At 40.3% G+C, this 20,834-nt stretch overlaps 1 protein-coding gene across 9 annotated transcripts in view; it reads right to left on the reverse strand.

The window, feature by feature from the left end:
* Nucleotides 1-20,529, reverse strand: part of VPS13D (vacuolar protein sorting 13 homolog D) — a 183,906-nt gene extending 163,377 nt beyond the window's left edge. For 8 of the 9 annotated variants that reach the window (XM_019541552.1, XM_019541550.1, XM_019541548.1 and 5 more), the window contains exons 1-14: nt 20,458-20,529; nt 16,297-16,471; nt 13,228-13,305; nt 12,732-12,922; nt 10,054-10,134; nt 8,666-8,782; nt 8,257-8,361; nt 5,830-6,000; nt 4,224-4,324; nt 3,524-3,692; nt 2,738-2,830; nt 1,775-1,979; nt 957-1,136; nt 105-235 (exon numbers count right to left, since the gene is read on the reverse strand). In XM_019541552.1, coding sequence (XP_019397097.1) covers nt 105-235; nt 957-1,136; nt 1,775-1,979; nt 2,738-2,830; nt 3,524-3,692; nt 4,224-4,324; nt 5,830-6,000; nt 8,257-8,361; nt 8,666-8,782; nt 10,054-10,134; nt 12,732-12,922; nt 13,228-13,305; nt 16,297-16,393 — 1,719 coding nt within the window. In that variant the 5' untranslated portion in view covers nt 16,394-16,471; nt 20,458-20,529. The remainder of the gene's footprint in view (nt 1-104; nt 236-956; nt 1,137-1,774; nt 1,980-2,737; nt 2,831-3,523; nt 3,693-4,223; nt 4,325-5,829; nt 6,001-8,256; nt 8,362-8,665; nt 8,783-10,053; nt 10,135-12,731; nt 12,923-13,227; nt 13,306-16,296; nt 16,472-20,457) is intronic. The other variant, XM_019541549.1, reaches the window with a different exon arrangement.
* Nucleotides 20,530-20,834: the final 305 nt, after the last annotated feature.

A 20,834-nucleotide genomic window follows, 5' to 3' on the forward strand; every position in this document is an offset into this window, starting at 1 on the left:
GAGCAGCCCCATTTTTTCTACTGCTGTTCCGGCACAACTATGTTTTTATTTAAATATTCTCTCCAAAGTGATAACAATAAGTATATTTGCATTCTTCTACATACAGGATTAGGGAACACAAGAAGAGGAAATATGGTCCCTTCTGTTGCTAAATCTCGCAGGAAAAGGCCACCAAGTTGAATTTTGAGAAGGGAAGAATTTCTGCGGGGAAGAGATTCAGCTAAGATCTTTACACCTGGAAAATAGAAGACAAATAGCTGTACTGTATTCTAGAGAGAATAAAGGTCAAAATGTACTTTATGGCAAACAGATACCAGTATCATGTAAGGAAGGTAAGAAACCATCCAGTAGCTCAGTTATGTTTCAGTGACCATGTATTAAATTATGCTTCTCACTACTGACAGTTTCTCCAAACTCAGAAATTACAACTCTTATACTATTGAAGGCAATATTTGTGCAAAGAACATGATTAGGAGGGTCTGTACATACTTATTTATACAATAAAGATGAAAAGCAGAATTCTGGCACAGCTCTCTACAAATGTATTATCTATACTAAGAATTATGCACCCCTCTAAGTAGAAAAATTTAAATGAAAGCTCAATAAATCTCTATCCTACTCCCATTGTGAACTGTCCGTTTTAACTGAATAGGCATCTGGCTGGGGTCATCTGACCCCAGCACTCTTTCCTGCCTAGGAAGGGGGTCGGACTGGTTCTGTTGAGGTCCCTTCTGACCCTAGCATCTATGAATCTACGAACTGCAAAATAAGACAAATTCGCAAGGTATAAATTCATATGAACTTAAAGAAAGTGACAGCTAAATATATATTCTCAATATATTTTGATATTGCCATATTACTAACTCAAAGTGATACACGACTGACTACAGCACTTATACAGCAGACAAAGTTCCTGTCCTTTTAAGAGATAATGAATAGAAGTTCAAATATGATACCTGAAAATTCCAGCTGCATGAAAGCACTTTCATTTGAATCCAGGGTCCTTTTTTCCCTGTGTAGCAAGGTGACTGTGCCACCCTGCAACTGGAGATTTAGTTTAGCAAAAACATGATCTCTCTTTGTAAATGTATTCATGCTAGAGGCATCTGCAGCAGGATCAAAAAATTCATCAGCACCTAGTTAAAAAAAAAAAAATAGAGAAAAAGCAAATGTTTAATAGGCCAGCTACATGAGATCTAAAGGAAAACAGACTTCCTTGAAAATTAAGGGAAAAGATGAACCAGCTACTGAAATAAATGAACAGCTAGGCAACAGATACAATTTCTTTCCTAAACAAAATTGCAAAATACAGCATGGCTCTTGGTAAATGATGTTCAGGTTAAGGCAATGCAACCCAGACTTCAGAAAGACTGCTGTTGAAGTTATGAATAGCTCTAGACCTTAACTGAGGTTCTACCAGACTGAAACGCCAAGGCTGTTGCACACAAAATACACTACATGCTACATTAGACCTTCTGGATGTGTACTTCTCCTACTCCTGTAGGTGTCATTAGTAACAACTGAAATAGTAGAAATCACCTAAAATTCTTTTCATTAGGCTGTTTTAGAAATGACCAATGTAATCAAGTAATAGCATAGACATGCAATGCTTAGATTTTAGCAGGAAACAAAGATAAATGAAGTTTTGAAATATTTTATCCTGGCATTAAAAAAAAAAAAAAAACTATATAAATATCTCCCTTTAATTATTTGAAATTTTAAATACCATTTTAGCTTATTAAGGTAACATTTTTTAAATGAAATACTTCCATACCCAGTATGTCTTCTGGATTCCACTGCTCTTGTGTTTCAGGTAGCAACCTCTCAAAAGGTTCACCTTCATACGTTTGCTGAGTTTCTCCATACCAGCCTCCCCATCCAGGAAACCAAGACTGAAGATATTGCAACATCCCACTGCTACTACTGTGTTGTATGGTCGGAGTAACTCCAGGAGAATCAGACAAAGGCTCCTTAACGCTCTGTTTCAAATCAACACACAAAGACATCTATTAGCATAAACAGCTGAAAGACTTCTTAGAGGCCTAAAAATCTACTTACAATAATTCTCTTTAATTTATTTACTGAATATTCTGAAGCACAACTCCCATATAATAATCCTTTCAATGGTTAATGAACTGCTGATGGTGTCTCAATGGGCTGTACAATCTTTGTCTAACCCTTCCAAACATGATTACCATAGTCCTCTATTGTAGGACTAAAGTATAAAGGTAGGTATAATTACTGCTAGACTTCTAGCAATTCCTTGCCAAGTTGCTAGCATTTCTAAGAAAGACTTAACTATTTGTCATATACCCTAACTAGACCTCTATCAGTAAACAATTATTTTAACAATAGAGTAAATGCTCAGGATGGAGACAGCAGCCTACATTTATAAGAGACTAGATTTGGTATTATAAATTCCAGGATTGTTCCATTGTAGGTTTTAGTCTGATCTCTCTCCTTTTCAATGTTAAAGGAAAAGGAGCTTTTCTTTTAATGGTCTGATATCAGTGTTCATTATTAATATTAGAGACAGCTGGGAAATAGGTTTTGCTGCCCAATAATTTGATAATAGGATTCAGCTTATTATGGCTAAGGTTATTATGGTAATCACACTCTTCATCCTGAATTTACCACACAGCAAAATACCTTTTAATGGCTGAAATGCAATGCTTTTCAATGCATTTGGCACATTTTAGTTATAAAAATATTAGTGAGTAAACAGCAAGTGGCTTACTTCAGCTAGTTCATGGAATTTGTCAAAAACAATTTCATGTAAAACCTTTAGCTCCTCATACGTCTGCTCTTCTTCAATGCGATGCATTTCTGCCTGCAAAAACAAATATATACTTATACAAAAGAAGTTATTTGTTCTTTATGCTTCTCAAAAATATACACACTTAAAGGGAAAATATTTGCCACCGACTTCCAATGGGCTTGTAAGCTCTTAAATCATTAGGGTGCTTTTAAAATACCCTAGGCCACAAAAAAATGTAACAGGAATTGAACTTACTTTGTTCAGATGACATACAGCTAAGCAAATATATATATATATTATGCTATGGGCATGCCAGCACCAGAAGTAGAAGGGAAATAGTTTAAGTAACTGGATGAGAAAGGATGAACTCTTTGAACAGATTTATTCCTAAAAGACAAAACCATCTCTGGCATCTTATTCCAACTTTTGTATGAGAAGCATGGACTTAAAACACCGCCTGTACCAGAGCACATATTGTGGTAGAGAAACAAAAGGTATACGAACAAAGATTTTACAGCCTCAGACAGGGGGTTTGACTAGAGGACCTCTGGAGGTCTCTTCTAGCCCTACTTCTCTATGACTATCCCTTACTAAGCAATGTGCCACCACATGACAGCCTACTTAGTAAGTCAGAAATAACCTTATGGTTCAAGCTATATACATTAACACAAGAACAAAAAACAAGGCACATTTGTTTCGTTTCATGTAGATGCAAGAGTCATACCAAGATGTTACCTAGACTGAAATATTTGCAGCTTTCAGTACCTGTTCTGCAGGAGACATCAGGTCTCCTCTCAACTTGCTGTAATACATGTCAGTGTAAGACGCAGCATCCTGGGCCCGTCGTAATGCAAACTCCCATGTAGAACGTTGCCTCTGTTCTCTGATCTCTGAAAGATTAGCGTTCAAAGCAAAGACCCACCACTCTCGGCAGCTAGAACATTTCAAACAAACAGATCTCCAATTAACAATGGATTCATATGGAGGACAATCAAGAAACATTTAGGTGAGCAAACAGAGCACAACTGGTTAGAAAATGTTTCAGAAAAAAACTGAGTATGGATGATACAAGTCTTACTATTGTACTATATGTAACAAGTCTTACTATTATACTAAGCAGCTCCTCAAACCTTTGGTATAGAAGCCCCAATTCCTTCCACAAAGAAAGACTCAAACTCACCCCCGTAGAAAGAAAAAAGAAATTGGGACAGGAATGGCTTGAGCTTTGGATCCATGCAATTTATTTTAGCTATATGCCAAAATTATGTACATGGAAATAATTTACCTAATGAACTATAGAAAATAAAAATAATGTAAAAATTGATATTCCTAAACCCTGGGCACCACGCAATTACTACTTACTACGTTTGAGATTTTTGCCTTAATTTTAGTCAATATATAGCTTTTATTTTATCTTAGGCACAAAGCACATCCTTAACAAAATATAAGCAGTATTCATACTTACTTTCCAGTTACTGGAACTTTTGGTCTCCATTTCCTGAACTTAAGCTGTCGCTCCTTTCGATCCAGTTCCTTTAGGAAGCCCATGATTTGTTGGTACTGCATCTTTTATTAAAACAGCATGTGGATGAATTAGGAAGTGCTAATGTAGCCTGTAAGAAATGCAAAACTCTAGAACTCTTGGTTCAGAGATGATAGATACCACCTTTTATTAGACCAACTAAGAATAAAAGGTATCAGCTCTGACCCAAAAGTTCTGGAGTTTTGTATTTCTTTTTGTCTCAAACCAACACGGCTACCAAATACATCCCGGAATGTAGTTCGTATACATGGGACTAATGTATTCTGAGGAAAAATAACCTACTGTAGTGTTATTTTATCTGCAATGGTAAGTGGTCATATTCTTTATATAAGAAAAAGCAGTATCCATCATAATCACAAGGAATCATACAATACTAAAAGAAAAACAACAAAACCAAAAAACACTGTAGTATCAAGTATTTTATGTCCAAAATATTGTTTGCAAGTTTCCAATTTACACATTTAGTTCGTAAAATTTCTTCTTGCCAGCTCAGGAAAACAACATAACATTGAAGTAGGACCTACGATAACGTCTAAGGTTGTGCAATACCTCTGATCCAATTCTTTGTGTACAACAAGATGAGATTTTGTACAGATGAAAGAAACTACATGGACTACAATTTACTAAATAAACTGAAAAGATGAATCCTAAAAGAAATTTAATGTTTTAAAAGTAAGTACTTATTACTTAGACCAATAATTTTACATACATTTAAAAATTAATCTCTTTAAATTATAGGCTTTGTTGCATGTTACTTGCCACACAGTAGCAGCATTATTTATAACAAGTATTGTATAGAAAAGAAATCTGCTATTTTAAACGTGCGAGTGATTTAGAAACTACACAATTACTGGAATAAGAGTTACTGTTGTGCTATTGCTCTGTGCAACTGCTCTGAAAAGAAGTTGGTAACTTGAATCCTGTAAGTAACGAGTGCCAAGTCCTTGTAGTTTAGTGACAAAAATAAATTTATGCTAATGTTCAGGTCTGTCAATTGTAGAGAAGAGGACAATGGGGAAAAGTTAGATTCTATTGTTTATCAAACCCTGACAAAAAAAAAACAAACCAACTTCTGTTTTCAGTTAAACCTCCAAGACAATAGGACTGCGCTGATTTAAATGAAAGTAACAGAAATTGTCATTACTAGTGAGGTACGAAGCAGGGAGAGAGGGGACACAGAGCGCAGCCTGACTTTTGGGTAGTGTCAGGAGACTCAAGTTCCATTCTCAAGTCTATCACTGACCTGCTGCATTACTCAAGCAAGGTGTTTCATTTCCCTACACTTCTGTCTTCACACACAAATTCTTCCTGGCTTGTCTGATTAGCCTTTGAGGCTAATCATATCAGTTGGATAGCATCTAAACTAACTACTAAGATCCCAGTTTCAGGTGAGGCTTCTTGCCACTATGTCATAGCAAATAACAGAGTTCAAAAAGTTCACTGAGACTCAGCTTAATGTACCACGGGCCCGCTGAAAATAAACAGTGTCCAAAGCATGGTCTGTAGAAGTGACTCTATCGCGTTTTACCTGTGAAAGTTTCAATGGTATAGTCTCAAACTGGATGTCACATTCCAGCCGAGGAGTCTGCCGTGATCGTAAAGGCTCCTTAGAACAATTTCTCTTAAGAAGAGCAGAAGTACACACAGGCTCCATAATGTAGTTGTGATTCCGGCTCTCCATACTGTTATCCATTGCTTCCTGTGAGTTACAAGCAAGCTGTGTCAGAAATATGCTTTACACTCATTTCCCTGAAACATCTATATAAAACACAGTCAAGATTTACATAAACACTTCGGTCTGTACATAAAAAGGATTAAAAAATTGTAATAATTTTTTAACTTTTAAAACAGGCTTTTTCATTAAAACATTCTTATAACATGGGTATCTTGTTTATATATTTGGGAAAATTATTACCATATTTACTTGCATATCACAAAAAAAAATTAAAAAAAAAAAAAATCAGCCTCCCAAAATAGGGGTGCAAGTCTTCAGTAGGGAAACTGATTTTCTGCCCACATAGAAGCAACACACTTTGACACCTAACTGCAGCTACTGCTGCATGGCATTCGCATGCAGGCTACCAAGGGAGTCAGGTGATTTGATGGCCAACTCTTCACTCCAGAAGTGTTAATGAAGTCTCTCGTTTTTAATGGTCTGGGCTAATCAAGCCAACCTTTCTTCTGGCATATTTGGTGTCTTTTAGATACTCACCTCTACTAAAAACAGTCCACAAGGCTGTGAAATAAAAGTGTAGGTTCATCACCCATGGAAACCAGTCCTCCGCTACAGCTAAGGCTTCAACTTTTGGTAAAGCAGGAAAAGGCAGATGAGTGAGCTGAAGATTAGGCTCTGGCCCTGCTCTACAGAGGCATAACTCTAAAAAAAGCTTTTCTTCTTCATTCTGCCTTCCCAAAGAGCAAGATGCATGTCTTATTTAGGGGAGTGGGGGATGTGGTTCCATAGTGCATTCTGTTTTATAAACATAACACTTTGCATTTGTACAGCATATTCTGGGGGTCTCAAAGCATTTTACAAACAACAGACTACGAACCCTCACCACTCTTATAAAACAAGAAAATATTACCTTCACTTTTTTGGCAAAATATTCTGACCCACAAAAAATGTTAAATTATTCACTAAGGGTTCTGTAAAAGTTAAGACACAGCAGGTAGGATAAAAGAGTACTTTATGTATTAAATAAAACACAACACATAGTCCCCGGCCCCTAGAACCTCTAATTTAAAACCCCTCTCCTGCAATCAGATCCACCCAAGCAGACCCTTAACCCTGGGTGCACTCTTACTGAATTCAGGCTGTGCCTAGTTCCCTGTGATCACAGTCCTGAGGAAGAATGTGTTGCATTTAAGAGCCTGTCTCACTTTATCCTAACTATACAATTGGTCCAATAAAAGATATCACTCCAAGAAATCTTTGCCTTACAATTTCTGGACCATTGCAACTAGATCTTCACTCCTAGGCCACTGAATTCAGTGCAACTCCACATGGACATAAAAACTGGTAAGTTCCTGGCTGGTTACAGTGTCATACTCTTCTGCTCAGGGTCAGACTAATTACCACATTTAGGACCAGGAACCAATTTTATCCGAGAGCAAGATCAGCATGGACTGCGAGGTTTTTTGCCTCTGTAATACAGGGCAGTCCTATTTGGATCTCTTGAGCATATTTTAACTAAATATCTATAGTTGCAAAGATAGGACATCAAAGGCATGCTCAGTCCCCTGTTTTACTGTGACAGGTTAGGGTGTTCTTGGTGTTCTGGGGCACTGTGCCTGGTACTTATGTGAGAGAGTTTTTCGTGCAGCTCTAAGATTAGGTTAGACAAACGCTTGTAGAGGATGGTTTAGATTGGAGTAATGACCCTGCCTCGAGTAGGCTGTTCGATTAGATGACCTCCTGAGGTCCCTTTCAGCCTTATTTTTCTACGATTCAATTCTTCAAGTGTAAAGGCTTACATTACATTTAGAACACACCGAGAGATCATAGTACAGGTGGAGCAAAGCCATCACTAAACAGAAAAGGAGGATTCCTCCTAGTAGACAGCAACCCGATGACAGCCTGTCATTACAGTGGGTTGGACTTGTATGTTTCAACTTCTTTGCATTACTTCCGTTTAATATTTATAGGATACATTTTATAAACTCTAAGTTTATCGAGTCACTGGAAGGCCTCAGAAGAAGCAAATTTTAAGGAAGGCCTCCAAAAAAGAAAAATAAGAGCGACAATGCCAAGCAGTGTTTAGTATAATCTTTATAGGTGCTATACAAACCTTTGCCTTTCAAGATATATCCACACATTTGTTGCTTCAAATATTGCTCAACTTTAAAACATACTACAAAATTAATTCTACATTATAATATGAACCAATGGCAGAACATGAAAATCTCAAACTTTTCCCTTTCATTATCAAGCAATCTTTAAAATAATCTGCTATACCTGTAGATCAACAGAAGGCAGATCACCCAATAAAGTGGAATCAGTATCCCAATAAATACTGAAGTCAGCAACATCCAACTGCTTTTTTCGCATCAACTTCTCTACCTTAGGTAAAAATAAATAAATACATACATACATAAAAAATGATGCAAACAGAATAATGATATTTAAACATAATTTAATTTATTCAGAAACCACTAATAAATACTCAGTATGTAATATACAGCTGTGTTTGACATTATCCTGATAACTCTAATTATTTCCAACTACAAGAACATTTTATTATAACACAATATTTACAATAAGCTTTTTTATAGTAGCATATCTTAAAATGTAAAGAACATAAAAAAGACATTTTAGCCAACAAGGAATTCTGTTTAAACAAATGTTAACACTGGCCTATACTCACTGGCTCATTAATAGCATTTTGCATTGATACATTTTTGATGCATACTCCAAAAGCAAATGGTTGAGAAGGATTTGTGACACCATCTTCAAATCTTAAATGAACATCCTGAATTTTTAACTGGAGAGAGAAAAAAAAAAAAGTTGCAGGGAGCAAACAGACTGTCTGAAAATGTAATACAACATCTAAATTTGTGTCATCACCTTACTTAGGTCTGGGAAGTCCCAGTTCTTCCAAAGATCTATGATATTTGCTTCTGCAGAATGAAGATGATAACCTTCAAGACAAAGTCAGCTGTGGCCATATCATTTGCATTTAGAGGAAATCACAATACATATTCAGTAACTTGTTAATTAGTACACAGACCAGGGGTGCATAACATCCAGGACAGTCTCAGTGTTCTGCCATAATTCTTTATTAAATCACCTTATTAGACAAAAAAAGGATTTAAAAAGCAAAACAGCAAGCCCCTAGTACAGCAATTTGCTAATCTGTGCATGTACCCACATGTGTGATCCACTTTTCTACTTGCAGAGAGGCTGAGGGATTGTATCAAAACACAGTGGATCCCACCTTCTACTGAAAGCTCTCCGAAAGTGGTCCTCAAAGCTTCAGCGGTACACCCCCAACAGACTACTACAGGGAGGATTGCTATATTTTTAACCCAGGTATTTAATAATGTAGATGTACTTCGAGATTCTATATAGTAAACATCATGTAGCTGAATGCATGCATGTTTAGCTTTAATCGTGGCTTTAAAATAGAGAAGCAAAGAAGCCCAAGTTCTAGAATTTTGATTGAGTCTGCAACTAAACAGCAGAGGTTTTTACGAGTGCAAATACTGCTAGATGAAGAATAATAATGTTGTCAGTTGTACAATCTTGCAAGCAGTATCGACTTTCATGCACTAGAAATAACCAGACCTATGTAAGGCTCAAGGTGACCACACTGGTAGCATCTCAGATGTGTGCTTCCATTTTTCTTCTTTACATAGCATTAATGGCATGCTCTCACACAGATTTAAGGACAGAAATTTAATATTTCTAAGCATTTAAAATTGGAAATATTACTAAACTTGAAGGCATGGCAATACTAAACTGAGAAGAACCACACAGCTAGATAACATTTATGCAGCCACGCTATCCATAAATTCCTATAAAAAGAAAGGGAATGAACTGTTACTTCCCCACAGCCAGAAAAAGAGTGAACAAAATGAAGGGAGGTTGGTTCAAATTTAGAGCAGAGAGGATTCTAGCTCCAGAAGAGGTCTTTTTCTTCCATGCATCCACTTCAGTTTTACAGCCTCCAGAAAGCAAACATGAAGCATGTTATATATAAATTGAATATATTTTGTACATTATGAAGAAAGATTCAGAGTCCATGAGACTTACTTCTATATTTTCTACAATCCTTGCAACTACTGATGCAGTAACTGAATACCAGTAAGATTCTCCTTTCTGCTGTCGTTCCTTCTGAAAGAGAGAGGGAAGAATGAAATTTATTGAACAAGTAATCTATTCTACTCAAATATAAGGTCTGGCAAAATGAATAAATTCTAACATGTACGTGACCAGGGACAAACATCTAAGTAGTGATGTGAAAATATCAGCTGGACTCTACAGTATAAAAGTATTGCTATTTTAAGGCTATTGTTTGTTAAACAGGGACTTGCTTGTAGAAGCAGTAACTTAGATTGCAAGATAGAATTCTAAGCGTTAACTTATTTTCACCATTAAGACATTTATTTTGAAGAGCCAAGTTAAGCAAAGCCCATATAGTTTACTATATGGTTACTGATGCACTACACCAGGGGTTGTCAACCGGGGTTACATGTACTCCTGGGGCTACTCTGAACAGTCCCAGGAGGTATATGGGAGCAGGCGGGGACAGAGTGCTGCCACCCTGCGCTGCTGCCAAACAGGAGCAGGGCCAGGCTGGGGCAAGAGCAGGGCTGCACAGATGCTGTGCTGCCGCCGCTTCGCCACAACCCCACCCCATGTCCAGTTGCTCAACACCACCCTTCCCTGCCCCCCAGGGGTACATTTATTAAAAAGGAGGCCACCAGAGGTGCACTTATTAAAAAAGGTTGAAAACCCCTGCACTACACAATGGTGTTCAACCTTTTGGTGTGGCAGGATGGATGAGTGGCGTGTGGCCCTCCATTTAATATAATGGATCATCAGGCCCCACACTGCCTCCAACCAGCTTCTGCGTACCCAGATTGGTCTCCATGTGCTGATCACTACAATATCCAGTCCAGGGGGTTCACATGGGTTCAGAAACTTGGCAGCAGCAGAACAGCAACTGTTACCATTGCTCCCCCACCAGCAAATTTTTAGACCCCTGCAGGCTGGGTGAGACAGGTCCATGGGCCAAATCTGGCCCCTGGGTCAGGGCTTGAGCATCCCTGCTGTGGGATGTTTACTTCTAAATTAAAGTTCATTTTATTTTAAATAGAATGGTTGCAGAAGATTTAAACACTGTTATAGTCAACATTGGGTAAATATATAATTTTTAAAAATAAAACATCATTTGGGTATAAATTACAAAAAAAAGTATAAATGGCCAGAAATGGAGGATTTCTGAATGCTCTGACAAAATTAATTTAGTAATTAGTTAATTTTATAAACCTGCATATTAAAACAAAGATATGACAGGTTTTACCTAATACTGTTAGAAAGAGATCAATGCTGTTTTAAATGGCATATTTTAAAGGTATCTATTGGTCATACTATTTGTAAAGTAACAAGGTTAGAAAACTCAAATTATGAATATTATGAATATTAGTGATAGCATACTAGCCTGGCTACAAAGAAGTGGTTTAGAAAATACTACTGAAAGTTGGCTACCATTTATCTCAATATTTGGGGGCAAAAAAGCAGTTTTGTTCATCCACTTAGGCTCTGATCCTCTGAAACATGCCCACATACCCTTTTTCCATATTACAGGCAAGACAGGATTTTAATAGAAAAGTAAAAAAAAAATCCAATCATTAAGAGTTAACTTGAACTATTTTATACCAAAATGACTGCCAAAAAAGTTTACTCGACACCTAAAAGTATATTATCAAAGGCCTGTCATAAAAGCATCACTCTTCACTATATATTCTTAGATATTACTGCAAGGAACTCATAACAACAAACATACTATAGTCAAATGCCTATAGATTACTAATACTATATAACACCACAAACAAAATGACAACCTGGCCCATCAAGTAACTTGCAAGTAGTTTCATTCCTAATCACACACATTCCCACCAAACAGAAACAGAAATTAGTTGAACAAGAGATCTAGAAGTCTCTAACTGGGCATATATTGGCATACATCCCACTCTCTTCAGCTGCTGTGAATGAGAAACTGGACAGCAATCAGTTCCTCCAATAGATTAATCTTATAATTAAGACTCCGATCCAAATACTAGTAGTTAAGGTTTCAAAACACACTCATTGAACAACAGTCAGTATTTCCCAAAGGATGGAAGGAATCAATATTTGAAGGCAAAGGCCCCTGAAGGTGTGCTGGAACATCATACAGGTTACTTTGCAATGGAAATCCCAAAGTATGGATTATTGTGGCAAAGTCTTTGTCTAAAAGAGAGGACAGATTGTTAATATTTTGGCCAGGAAAAGAAGAAAGAGGTGGTATAACCTATCTTGTACAGCTCATAGTAAAAATAAATTCACACCCAAGCTACCAGAGCCATGAGGCATCTCCTGGCAAACCACATAAATCATTAAGCAAGATTCTCTGGGTATTTTCCCTACCCCATCACAAAGTACTCCATCATCAAATCTGGGCTGAACTTAAACCACTATCTTAAAATCAGTTCAAAAGCATTACTCAGGTGGCAGTACAGTGGTACAATTACACTGCTGTGATTTGGAACAGAGAATATCACCAACCTACTAAAAAAAGTGACAATGTTGCATCTCATCAGCAATATAACAATAACTTGGTTTCCTGCATATTTGACCAAGGAGAGACTAAAATTTGTCACAAAATGTAAATATGACCTTTCTAACACTACCAGATCCTTTAGTTTTAAGATGAATCCTACGTGACTCACTTTCCATTTTTCTTCAAGTGAGAGAAGAAGAGCTTTCTTGCGTTCCCTTTCTAGCAATTTCTCCCTTTCTTCATCAAAATCTTCTTGCTTTTCTGGTGCACCAATTAGGTGGAGTTTCGATATAGATATCACCCATGGATCCACGTGTGGGCGATAAAAAGGGATCTGCAGTGTTATTTTGCCAATGAAACCTAGAATTCCCAAGATGAAATGCTGTTAGAGTCCCACACAAGCACATTATGCTCTACATAAAGAAAAATGACGTAATGGCATGTTGAAAGAAGTAATTACCAGAAACTTAGATTACATCATTTGTTCAAGCTTCTAGTACTTAAATGCAAACTTTTCTTTCACGGCCAACTTAAACCTATAACTTATTACCAAGGGATATCTAGAAATGCTACCATATGCAGTGCTTCATATTTAACTGGGAAACTAGCAAAAAAGAACAGAATAATTCCAACTGGTAACATTTGTCTATTGTACACATACATACCTGCCTTGACCTCAAATGGTAACTCTAGCTCCTTCAAGGCATCTTTCTTTAACGGTAAGTTTTCCAGTTCAACAGCACCTACAGGAGGATGAAAAACCAATGTCTGCTGAAGAAGACTACATTAAAGAATGCTGAGCTGAGAATGAAGAACATAAGAGCAATCATACTTCCTCTTCTCTTTAAAATTGATAAAAATAAATGAAGGGGATAAAATTTTATTTCAGGAGCAAAGCAAGTATTTGTAAGAAGCTGAAGTCAGAGTTCTCCAATTAACAGTTAACCATGTAAAAAGAACATTTTTTTTCTTCTTTCCATAAAATAAAACATTCTCTCTCTGGAAATTATGAAGCATTTTAAGCAAGGATGTAATTTTTCCAGAGTGAGGCTAGGAAGAAAACTTTGATATTTGTAGCGTAGAAAAAATATTGTTGTTCTAAATTATCCCGATAAAAGATCAAGAGGCACAGTAAACAAATGAATAACTATTGATTTAGTTGTTTGTAAAGATGCCCAGATTTATGAGGAGCATGATATAAATTAAAAGGGACTCAATAGAACAGGAGAATTTATTAACACACAGTGAATAGTAATAGTTTAAATGGCAACACCCTCCTCCATAGTTCTATAGGAGGCTATCATTTAACGTTTTATGAAAAGTGCAATAGTGCATATACATATCAATTCATATTTTTAATGCATACCTTTGCATGCTCTCTCTCTTGGAGGGAGATTACAATTAAAGCTTTTCTCCATCCTAGCACAGAATTATCATTCTAAGAAATCTTGCTTCTCTTTAAGTACCTATATTTAATCTGGTCTCACACATACAAGAACACTGGGTTCTATCAAAGTGATGTTTCTGACCCAAAAAAAGAAGAATCTCTCAAGCCTAACAATCCAATCTACACAAAAACAGAATGAAATGGAGGAAGCAAAGAACAGGGCAAGAACAGAGGAAAGGGAAAGAATTAAAGATGCAGCAGAAGATAGAAGAGGAAAAAGGAGGAAAAATATTAGCACAGGAAAGATTCACTGTGGAAGAAGATGTGTATGGCCCTAATCCTTACAATTGTTAAGTAAGTTCATTTTGGTTTCAATGGACTTTTGCCTGAACAGCCAAATACTAGATTGGGCACCTGATAAGAAACCTGGGAACATAATAAACAATGTGAAGTCAACCACACAACTTTCATTGATGAAGTGCTGAAGAATTTGACCTTTGATTTTGTGGCATGTGGGAGTAGAAACAGAGAAAGATCTCTCCCCAGCACATGAAAATGGAAATATTTCAGGGAACTCGGTAAAAAACCCAGCAATCTATTTCATGAAATTTACAGTTTTCAGTCTCTGGTGGGTAATAAACCCTTGATAAATCAAGTACATTGAAGACTTTGCATAACTATATTTTTATTGCTTCAGCAATAGTTATAGTTATTGCTTCAGCAATAGTGCAAGTTATTTGGCCATAACACCCAAGACTCCACTCGGGATGAGGACTACACTGTGCTATGCACAGTACAAACACACAAAAGGACACTGTAAGCTGTTCAGGCAAGGACAATTTCTTTTATACTTGATTTGTCCTTACCCACTTGTCCTATCCCGAAAGATACAAAGTGTACGGACCGCTCAAGACTGAGCCAGGCAAGACACAGAAAAAACCTACTTACGCTAACCTTTATTAATATTCTATCCGGAATTAGTTCTTTAGGTAATCAGAGCCAAAACTGGTTTCCTCAAGTGGAAATAAGCTCCTTCCATAACACATAAAGACCATGAGTTAATTCAATAACTAAGGGTGTGCCTGTGCTGAAGTTTCCAATACAATATAGATACCCCTGGCAAGCTTGATTTCAAGAAGCAGTCTAGAATTTAGCATAGACTCTTGTACCTTCTCAAAAGGATAAATTAACTTGCACTGAACCTGTGCTGCTGCAACTAGGCTGCTTCCAGTATTTGAGCTGGTTCAGTCATCTCTACATATACTCTCAAGGCGTTTACCTCTCATAAATTACCGCCCCACCCCTCCACAAGTGAGTCAGTGAAAATTAAAGAACCCATTCTCACCTGTTGCATATATTTCTAAAAAGAGAGAAAGGAAATTATACCCATGTGCTTTCATTGCAATTATACACTTACGTCAGTAAGAACTATGGGCAATTAAGATGCTCTTTATGTTCTACCCAAGCTCCTCTAGTAATCTCTTCCCTTATTCAATCTATGTCTTCTTTAAAAACTACTTCCATATGCTTGAAACAGTTCTCCAATCATTTGCCAAGCATCACTCCTCACCAACAAAGTTCTTCTGAAACCTCTAGCTGGATTTCAGAGTGATCTCTCTAGCTGGAGTACATGCCATTGTCTATTGTACTCATTTCCAAATAAGTTCATAAATAACTGATCTGCAATGAAGATTTATCAATCAATATCAATCTGTTACATACTAAGAAACACACTAAGCATCTTGGAAATGCACTGCTTTCAAGAATCGCTTACCATTGCTATTTAATATTTAAAGGAACAACTTCATGAAAAAACAGTACTTCATCAGAAAATGTCGTACCTACTACTGTTTCAAGCAACTCCCATGAATACTATAATAAACATTAAAAACAGTATTTTTCCTTCTATTGTTTTCAATGTTTTAACCTTGTGCAATTGAGAGTTCAATATACTTAGTCGGTGTCACTATTTGTCCATGGTGCATACCTTCATAAGGCTTTACAAGAGATTCCTTACTAGGAATAGGAGCAAAAAAGTAGAAATTGAACAGAGAAGGCAGGAGAAAAGGAACGACAACAGGATGGGCTATGGCCACCCCAAAATTCACCTCTGCCCCAGCCCTATTCCCTCCCTCAATGTGAAGGCCTCAATCTGCATCCCCCACACCACTTCCCCCCTTACCAGCTGGACACTGCTCTCCAAGTTTCTGGCAGCAGATCGGCTCTTGGCTTGGTATTGGCTGATATGGCTGATCAGCCATTGGTGTCAGCCAAAAAAATCCCTATCAGTGCACCTCTACAAAATGTACCATAGTGCAAAATAAAACACAAGGCTAATAAAACCTACCTTTTAGAAGAGCTACTGAGAGCTGGTCTGTGTTCAGGTTATTGACATATTTGCCCAAATAAGTGTTAAGGACCCAGGCAACCAGTCCTTCCAACATGACTATGCCCTTGGAAAGCGTAGCTTAATACTCTGTTGTCATTCTGTATTTCTCTTTTCCATAGTTACTGCTTGTATTCTGTCTGAAAGAAAAATGGATGTGTCAGGAACATACAATACCATTTCTTAACACAGAGAAATTGTGACAATTCCATAAGTTGTTCTTTAGTCCAGTCACTGAAAAATTAATATGAAGCATAATGCCTTCCTAGCATACATGCTTTAAAAAAAACAAACAAACAACAAAACCCTAATACTGCTCTGCGTATCTATTTCAATTCTCCTTTTAGTCCCAGATCACAGTATATGCATTGAAGGTCCCCTGTGCATTGGTTTTATGAACTCCCATAATACCACCTCACCTAATATAATTTTCATCGCAAGAGACTGCACTAACCAAAGTTTTCAAACTCTTCCTCAGTGATGTTTATATAATGCTCTGAATGTAAGAAAGCACTAAGCATTCATTCTCGTCCTCCTAAACAGTAGTAAGAGGAAAAAAGAACAAACATGGAAATTCATCTTTTCATGCTTCACATTCTTTCACAAATTTATTCTGAAGCACTAACTGACAGTGTACCACAATGCTCTCTCTGTCTTCAAGGATGGACGAGACTAATTACACAGGGTAAGCTGAATTAAGGTAAACCTGCTATCCCCCTTCAGCCTCTTCAAACACCCCAGGAAGCCTACCCACAGCTACTCTGCAAGTTTTAAACTTATCACTTTTGGAAAATATGCAGCAGAAAATGACCTTCTGTATGGCACTGTCCTCCCCACAACCTGTATGTCTACTTCATAGCATCTCTGTTAAAGTTGTCCGAGTGCACATTCACATATTACGCAAAAGCTCTGTTATCCAGCATCCCCCTTGGAATGAGAGATGCCAATTATTCAAATATGCCGGTTAATCAAATTAACGGTGTCAGTGTGCCAGCGCACTATGTGTCCGTATCAGTGTGCCAGGGGACAGGAAGTGGGGCCCCAGGCAGGCTGCTTTGCCCTGGGCCGTGGTTCACAAGAAAGAACCACAGCAAGTGGGACTCAGCTCCTGGCGGCAAAACCAGAAGTAGGACTTCGGTTTCGCTTTTGCCTCATTCCTCAGAAGATTGACAGATGCTGGCTAGTGGAGCTTTCCAGTGGGTAAAGTGCCAGAAAACATGGCTTTTGCTGTATTTGTATTTGTTCATGTTAATGCTGATTTAGCCAATGTTGGTTGTTGTCCCTTCTCCACTCTTGTAACTCCCCACTGAACAACATTCCCAAAGCAACAGCCAAGAAGTGTCCGTCACAGCACTGCTCTGTGGAAAGACTGAAATGCAAAAGTAGTTGTTTGGATCTCAGAAAATATACAGATCAGGCTCTTGGAAAGAGACAGAATCAAACCTCTATACTTTGATATGAAAAGTAAACTCCCTAAAAGAAAAAATGCACTTGATATTTCACTTGAGTGAAAATACTTGCTCTTGTAGGAGACAATTTAGCCCAAGGACAAGAAATACTGGGAGTTTCGTCTTCTCTTTTGCTTCACCCTGGCACAGAATACCTCTGTAAAAAGTGGGAGTTTTCTTTTGGGGTCAGCCATATTTGTCTTGGGCTATGTGACAGACAGAGCCTTTTGGTGCAAGTTGGTATCTTTTATTAGACCGACTTGGAGGTGGGTTGATGTTTCTAGCTAGAAACATCAACCCACCTCCAAGTCGGTCTAATAAAAGATACCAACTCGCACCAAAAGGCTCCGTCTGTAAAGCAGGTGCTTTTCTCTGTGCTTCTTCTAGGAGCTTAGTATTATATATAGTCTACCTATGAAAATTCAGGGCATCTTAGTTGATACACTACAGACTTTTTATGAGTCTGGTCATAATTTTATGTTGTATTTCAGTGGGAGGCAACCTTTTTGACATGTGACAAGGGCGTGTCACAAACAAGCCCTGTACTCTCCCTGAATGCCACTCTGATCTCTTTCCCCCAGCCATTCTGTTGTCTGCTTTCTACTTCCAGGCCTGTGCTGCCTGCCCCGTCTGCTGCTCTATTTTAGGCTTCCTCCCTTAGCCGCCACACACCAGCTCATGCTATTTGTACTACGCACACCCCAGACTAGCTACTCCTATTGTATTTATTCATTTGTCTTAAGTTCTGTAAACACATAACCACACTTATAAAGAAAAAGCTGCCTCACAGGCGTGCTGAGCTGCCAGTACACATTGCTGGAAACCGGTACTGCCAGCTTCCAGGCCACAGTCCTTAATTCCATTTCTGTGCAGCCCTCTTCTAAAACACTGGCAAACCCAGCTACTTTGTTTTAAGTTTTGTTATTAATCGCTCCTCGTTATTTTATTTTATATATAAGTAGAGGTGCACCAATGCATTAGTCCATATGGTATCAAAATCCATAAAAGGAAAAATAACATCACTAGCAATCGGCTTTTTATTTTGACTGATGTGACCGATAACACTGCTGATAAATGCTGCATGCACGCACGCAGCTGCAGCATGCACGTGGCCAGGAGTGCAGGCCGGCAGCTTGGAGAGCAGTGTCCAGCTGGTAAACTTGGTGGGGGGATAGCAGGAAGGGGCACAGGGAAGGCAGACTAAGGCCCCCGCAGTGAGGGATGTAGTGGGGCTGGGGCAGATACTGCACAGCCAGGGTGGAGCAGGGTGGGGGCGTGGGACAGCCACAGCTCGTCCAGTGGGTGTGGAGGAGCAGAGCAGGGGGGTGGGCAACTCCCACTGCTGCATGCACCACTAGGGGCGACAAGGGGGACATGTGCCCCCTTTATGTGTGCGTGAAGGAAGGGTGGGCCCACTGCAGGTCGGGCTCTCCCCAGCAACTGCGCTCAGGCTGGATGGGGTGGGGCGAGCAGTGGTGGCACTGGGAGGGGGAGCCATGGGAAGGATATGGTAAATCTTGGGGCAGCTACAGCCTCCCCCACCATAGTCCCTCCTTCCCACCGCCGCTGCCCACCCCACCCCGACTACAGTGCTGGTCCAGCCCCCCCAGGTCAAGAAGAGGCCGATGCAGCCTCTAACCCCGAGCATGCAGCAGCAGCCCATCCTCACCTCCTGCATAGATCCGCTCATGTGGGGCTTTTGGCCCTCTGATATGTCCTCCACAGGAGGTCTATATTGAGCAGATTCTTTTTGGCGTTGGGTGGTGGAACGGGAGCTTGCTCCATCCACTCCATGCATTGACCTGGTATTGCAGTGCTTCCAGGACCGGTGCAAAAAAACCCCTCCTGCATAGATCCAGGGGGCACATGCACCCTGGGTGAGGCATGGGGGGCACGCAGTGGCAGGAGCTGCGCCCCCCAAACAAGTCCCACCCCACCCTGCCCCAGCTGTGCGGCGCCTGCACCTGCCCAACACGCTCCTTCACCACGGGGGCCCCATGCACCCCTCCCTCCCGCAGACCTACCGGCCAGATGCTGCTCTCCTCGCTGCCGGCCGCGGATCGGCGACCGATTCAGTACCAGCCGATACGGCCGGTCAGTGACCGGCCAGCAGCATCAGCCCCCAAAAATCTTTATCGCCGCACCCCCAACTTTAACACGGCAGCACTTCAGAGGCACGTATTTTAACAAGGTCACATTTGGGAAGTTTCGCTTCCAGGCATTTCCAAAGATTTCTCCCGCTTCAAGCCCCGTTTGTAAACAGTCCTGACCCAGTGCCCCTCCCCAGCGTGTGCGGCAGGCGGGTGGGGGGTGCGTGCGGGCCACGAGAGGCCCCAACCGCCGGCGAAAGAAACGCCACTTTCCCACGTTTTCCTTCTTGAAGGCACAACCCGCGCTTACAAAGTCCGTGGCTCCATTTTTAAAGGGACCCTTCCCTGCCTTCTCGCGCCCCGCTCCCGGACTGCCACCCAGTCAGGCCAGGGCAAAAGGACGACCCCTCCTGCTCCATTTGGACAGGGGCGGGCGGGCCTTCGGGGGGCTCGGAGTCCGGCCTGCCCTGGACAGGCCTCCCAGGGGCCCACCTCCCTGATCGCGCGGGGGTCGCAGCCCCCTCTGCACCGCCGGATCGCGACGCCCCGGGGGGGGGCGGGGCGGTTGCTGCGGCCGCCGGTACCTGCGCTCGCGCCGCCGCCGCCGCCTCAATGGCGCTCGGGGCAGCAAGGCCGCGCCCAGCCCGCGCCAATCGAGCACCGGCTGATGAATGGGGAGCGCCGAGACATCGATGGCGACGCCCGCAGGCTGTGCGTTTCCCAGCAGGCGCTGGGGGCGCGCATCAGTCACCCGCGGGCACGCCCGGGGTCGCCGGTGCCCCAGGCCAACGGAGGCTGCCTTGGCAGGACACGCAGCAACCTGCTTCGATGCCCCTCTGTTTTGGGGGGAGTCAAAGCAACCAGCCTGGGGAGCAAACAGGGTCCCCACGCGGCTGGTCAGGCATGTTTTGATGGGCTGGAGGCAGCGGGGTTCAGCCCTCCCAGGCCACCTGCTTCGCCC

The sequence above is a fragment of the Crocodylus porosus genome, unplaced genomic scaffold, assembly GCF_001723895.1.
Source record: "Crocodylus porosus isolate Cpor-Errol unplaced genomic scaffold, CroPor_comp1, whole genome shotgun sequence".
In the NCBI taxonomy this organism is placed as follows: Eukaryota; Metazoa; Chordata; order Crocodylia; family Crocodylidae; genus Crocodylus; species Crocodylus porosus.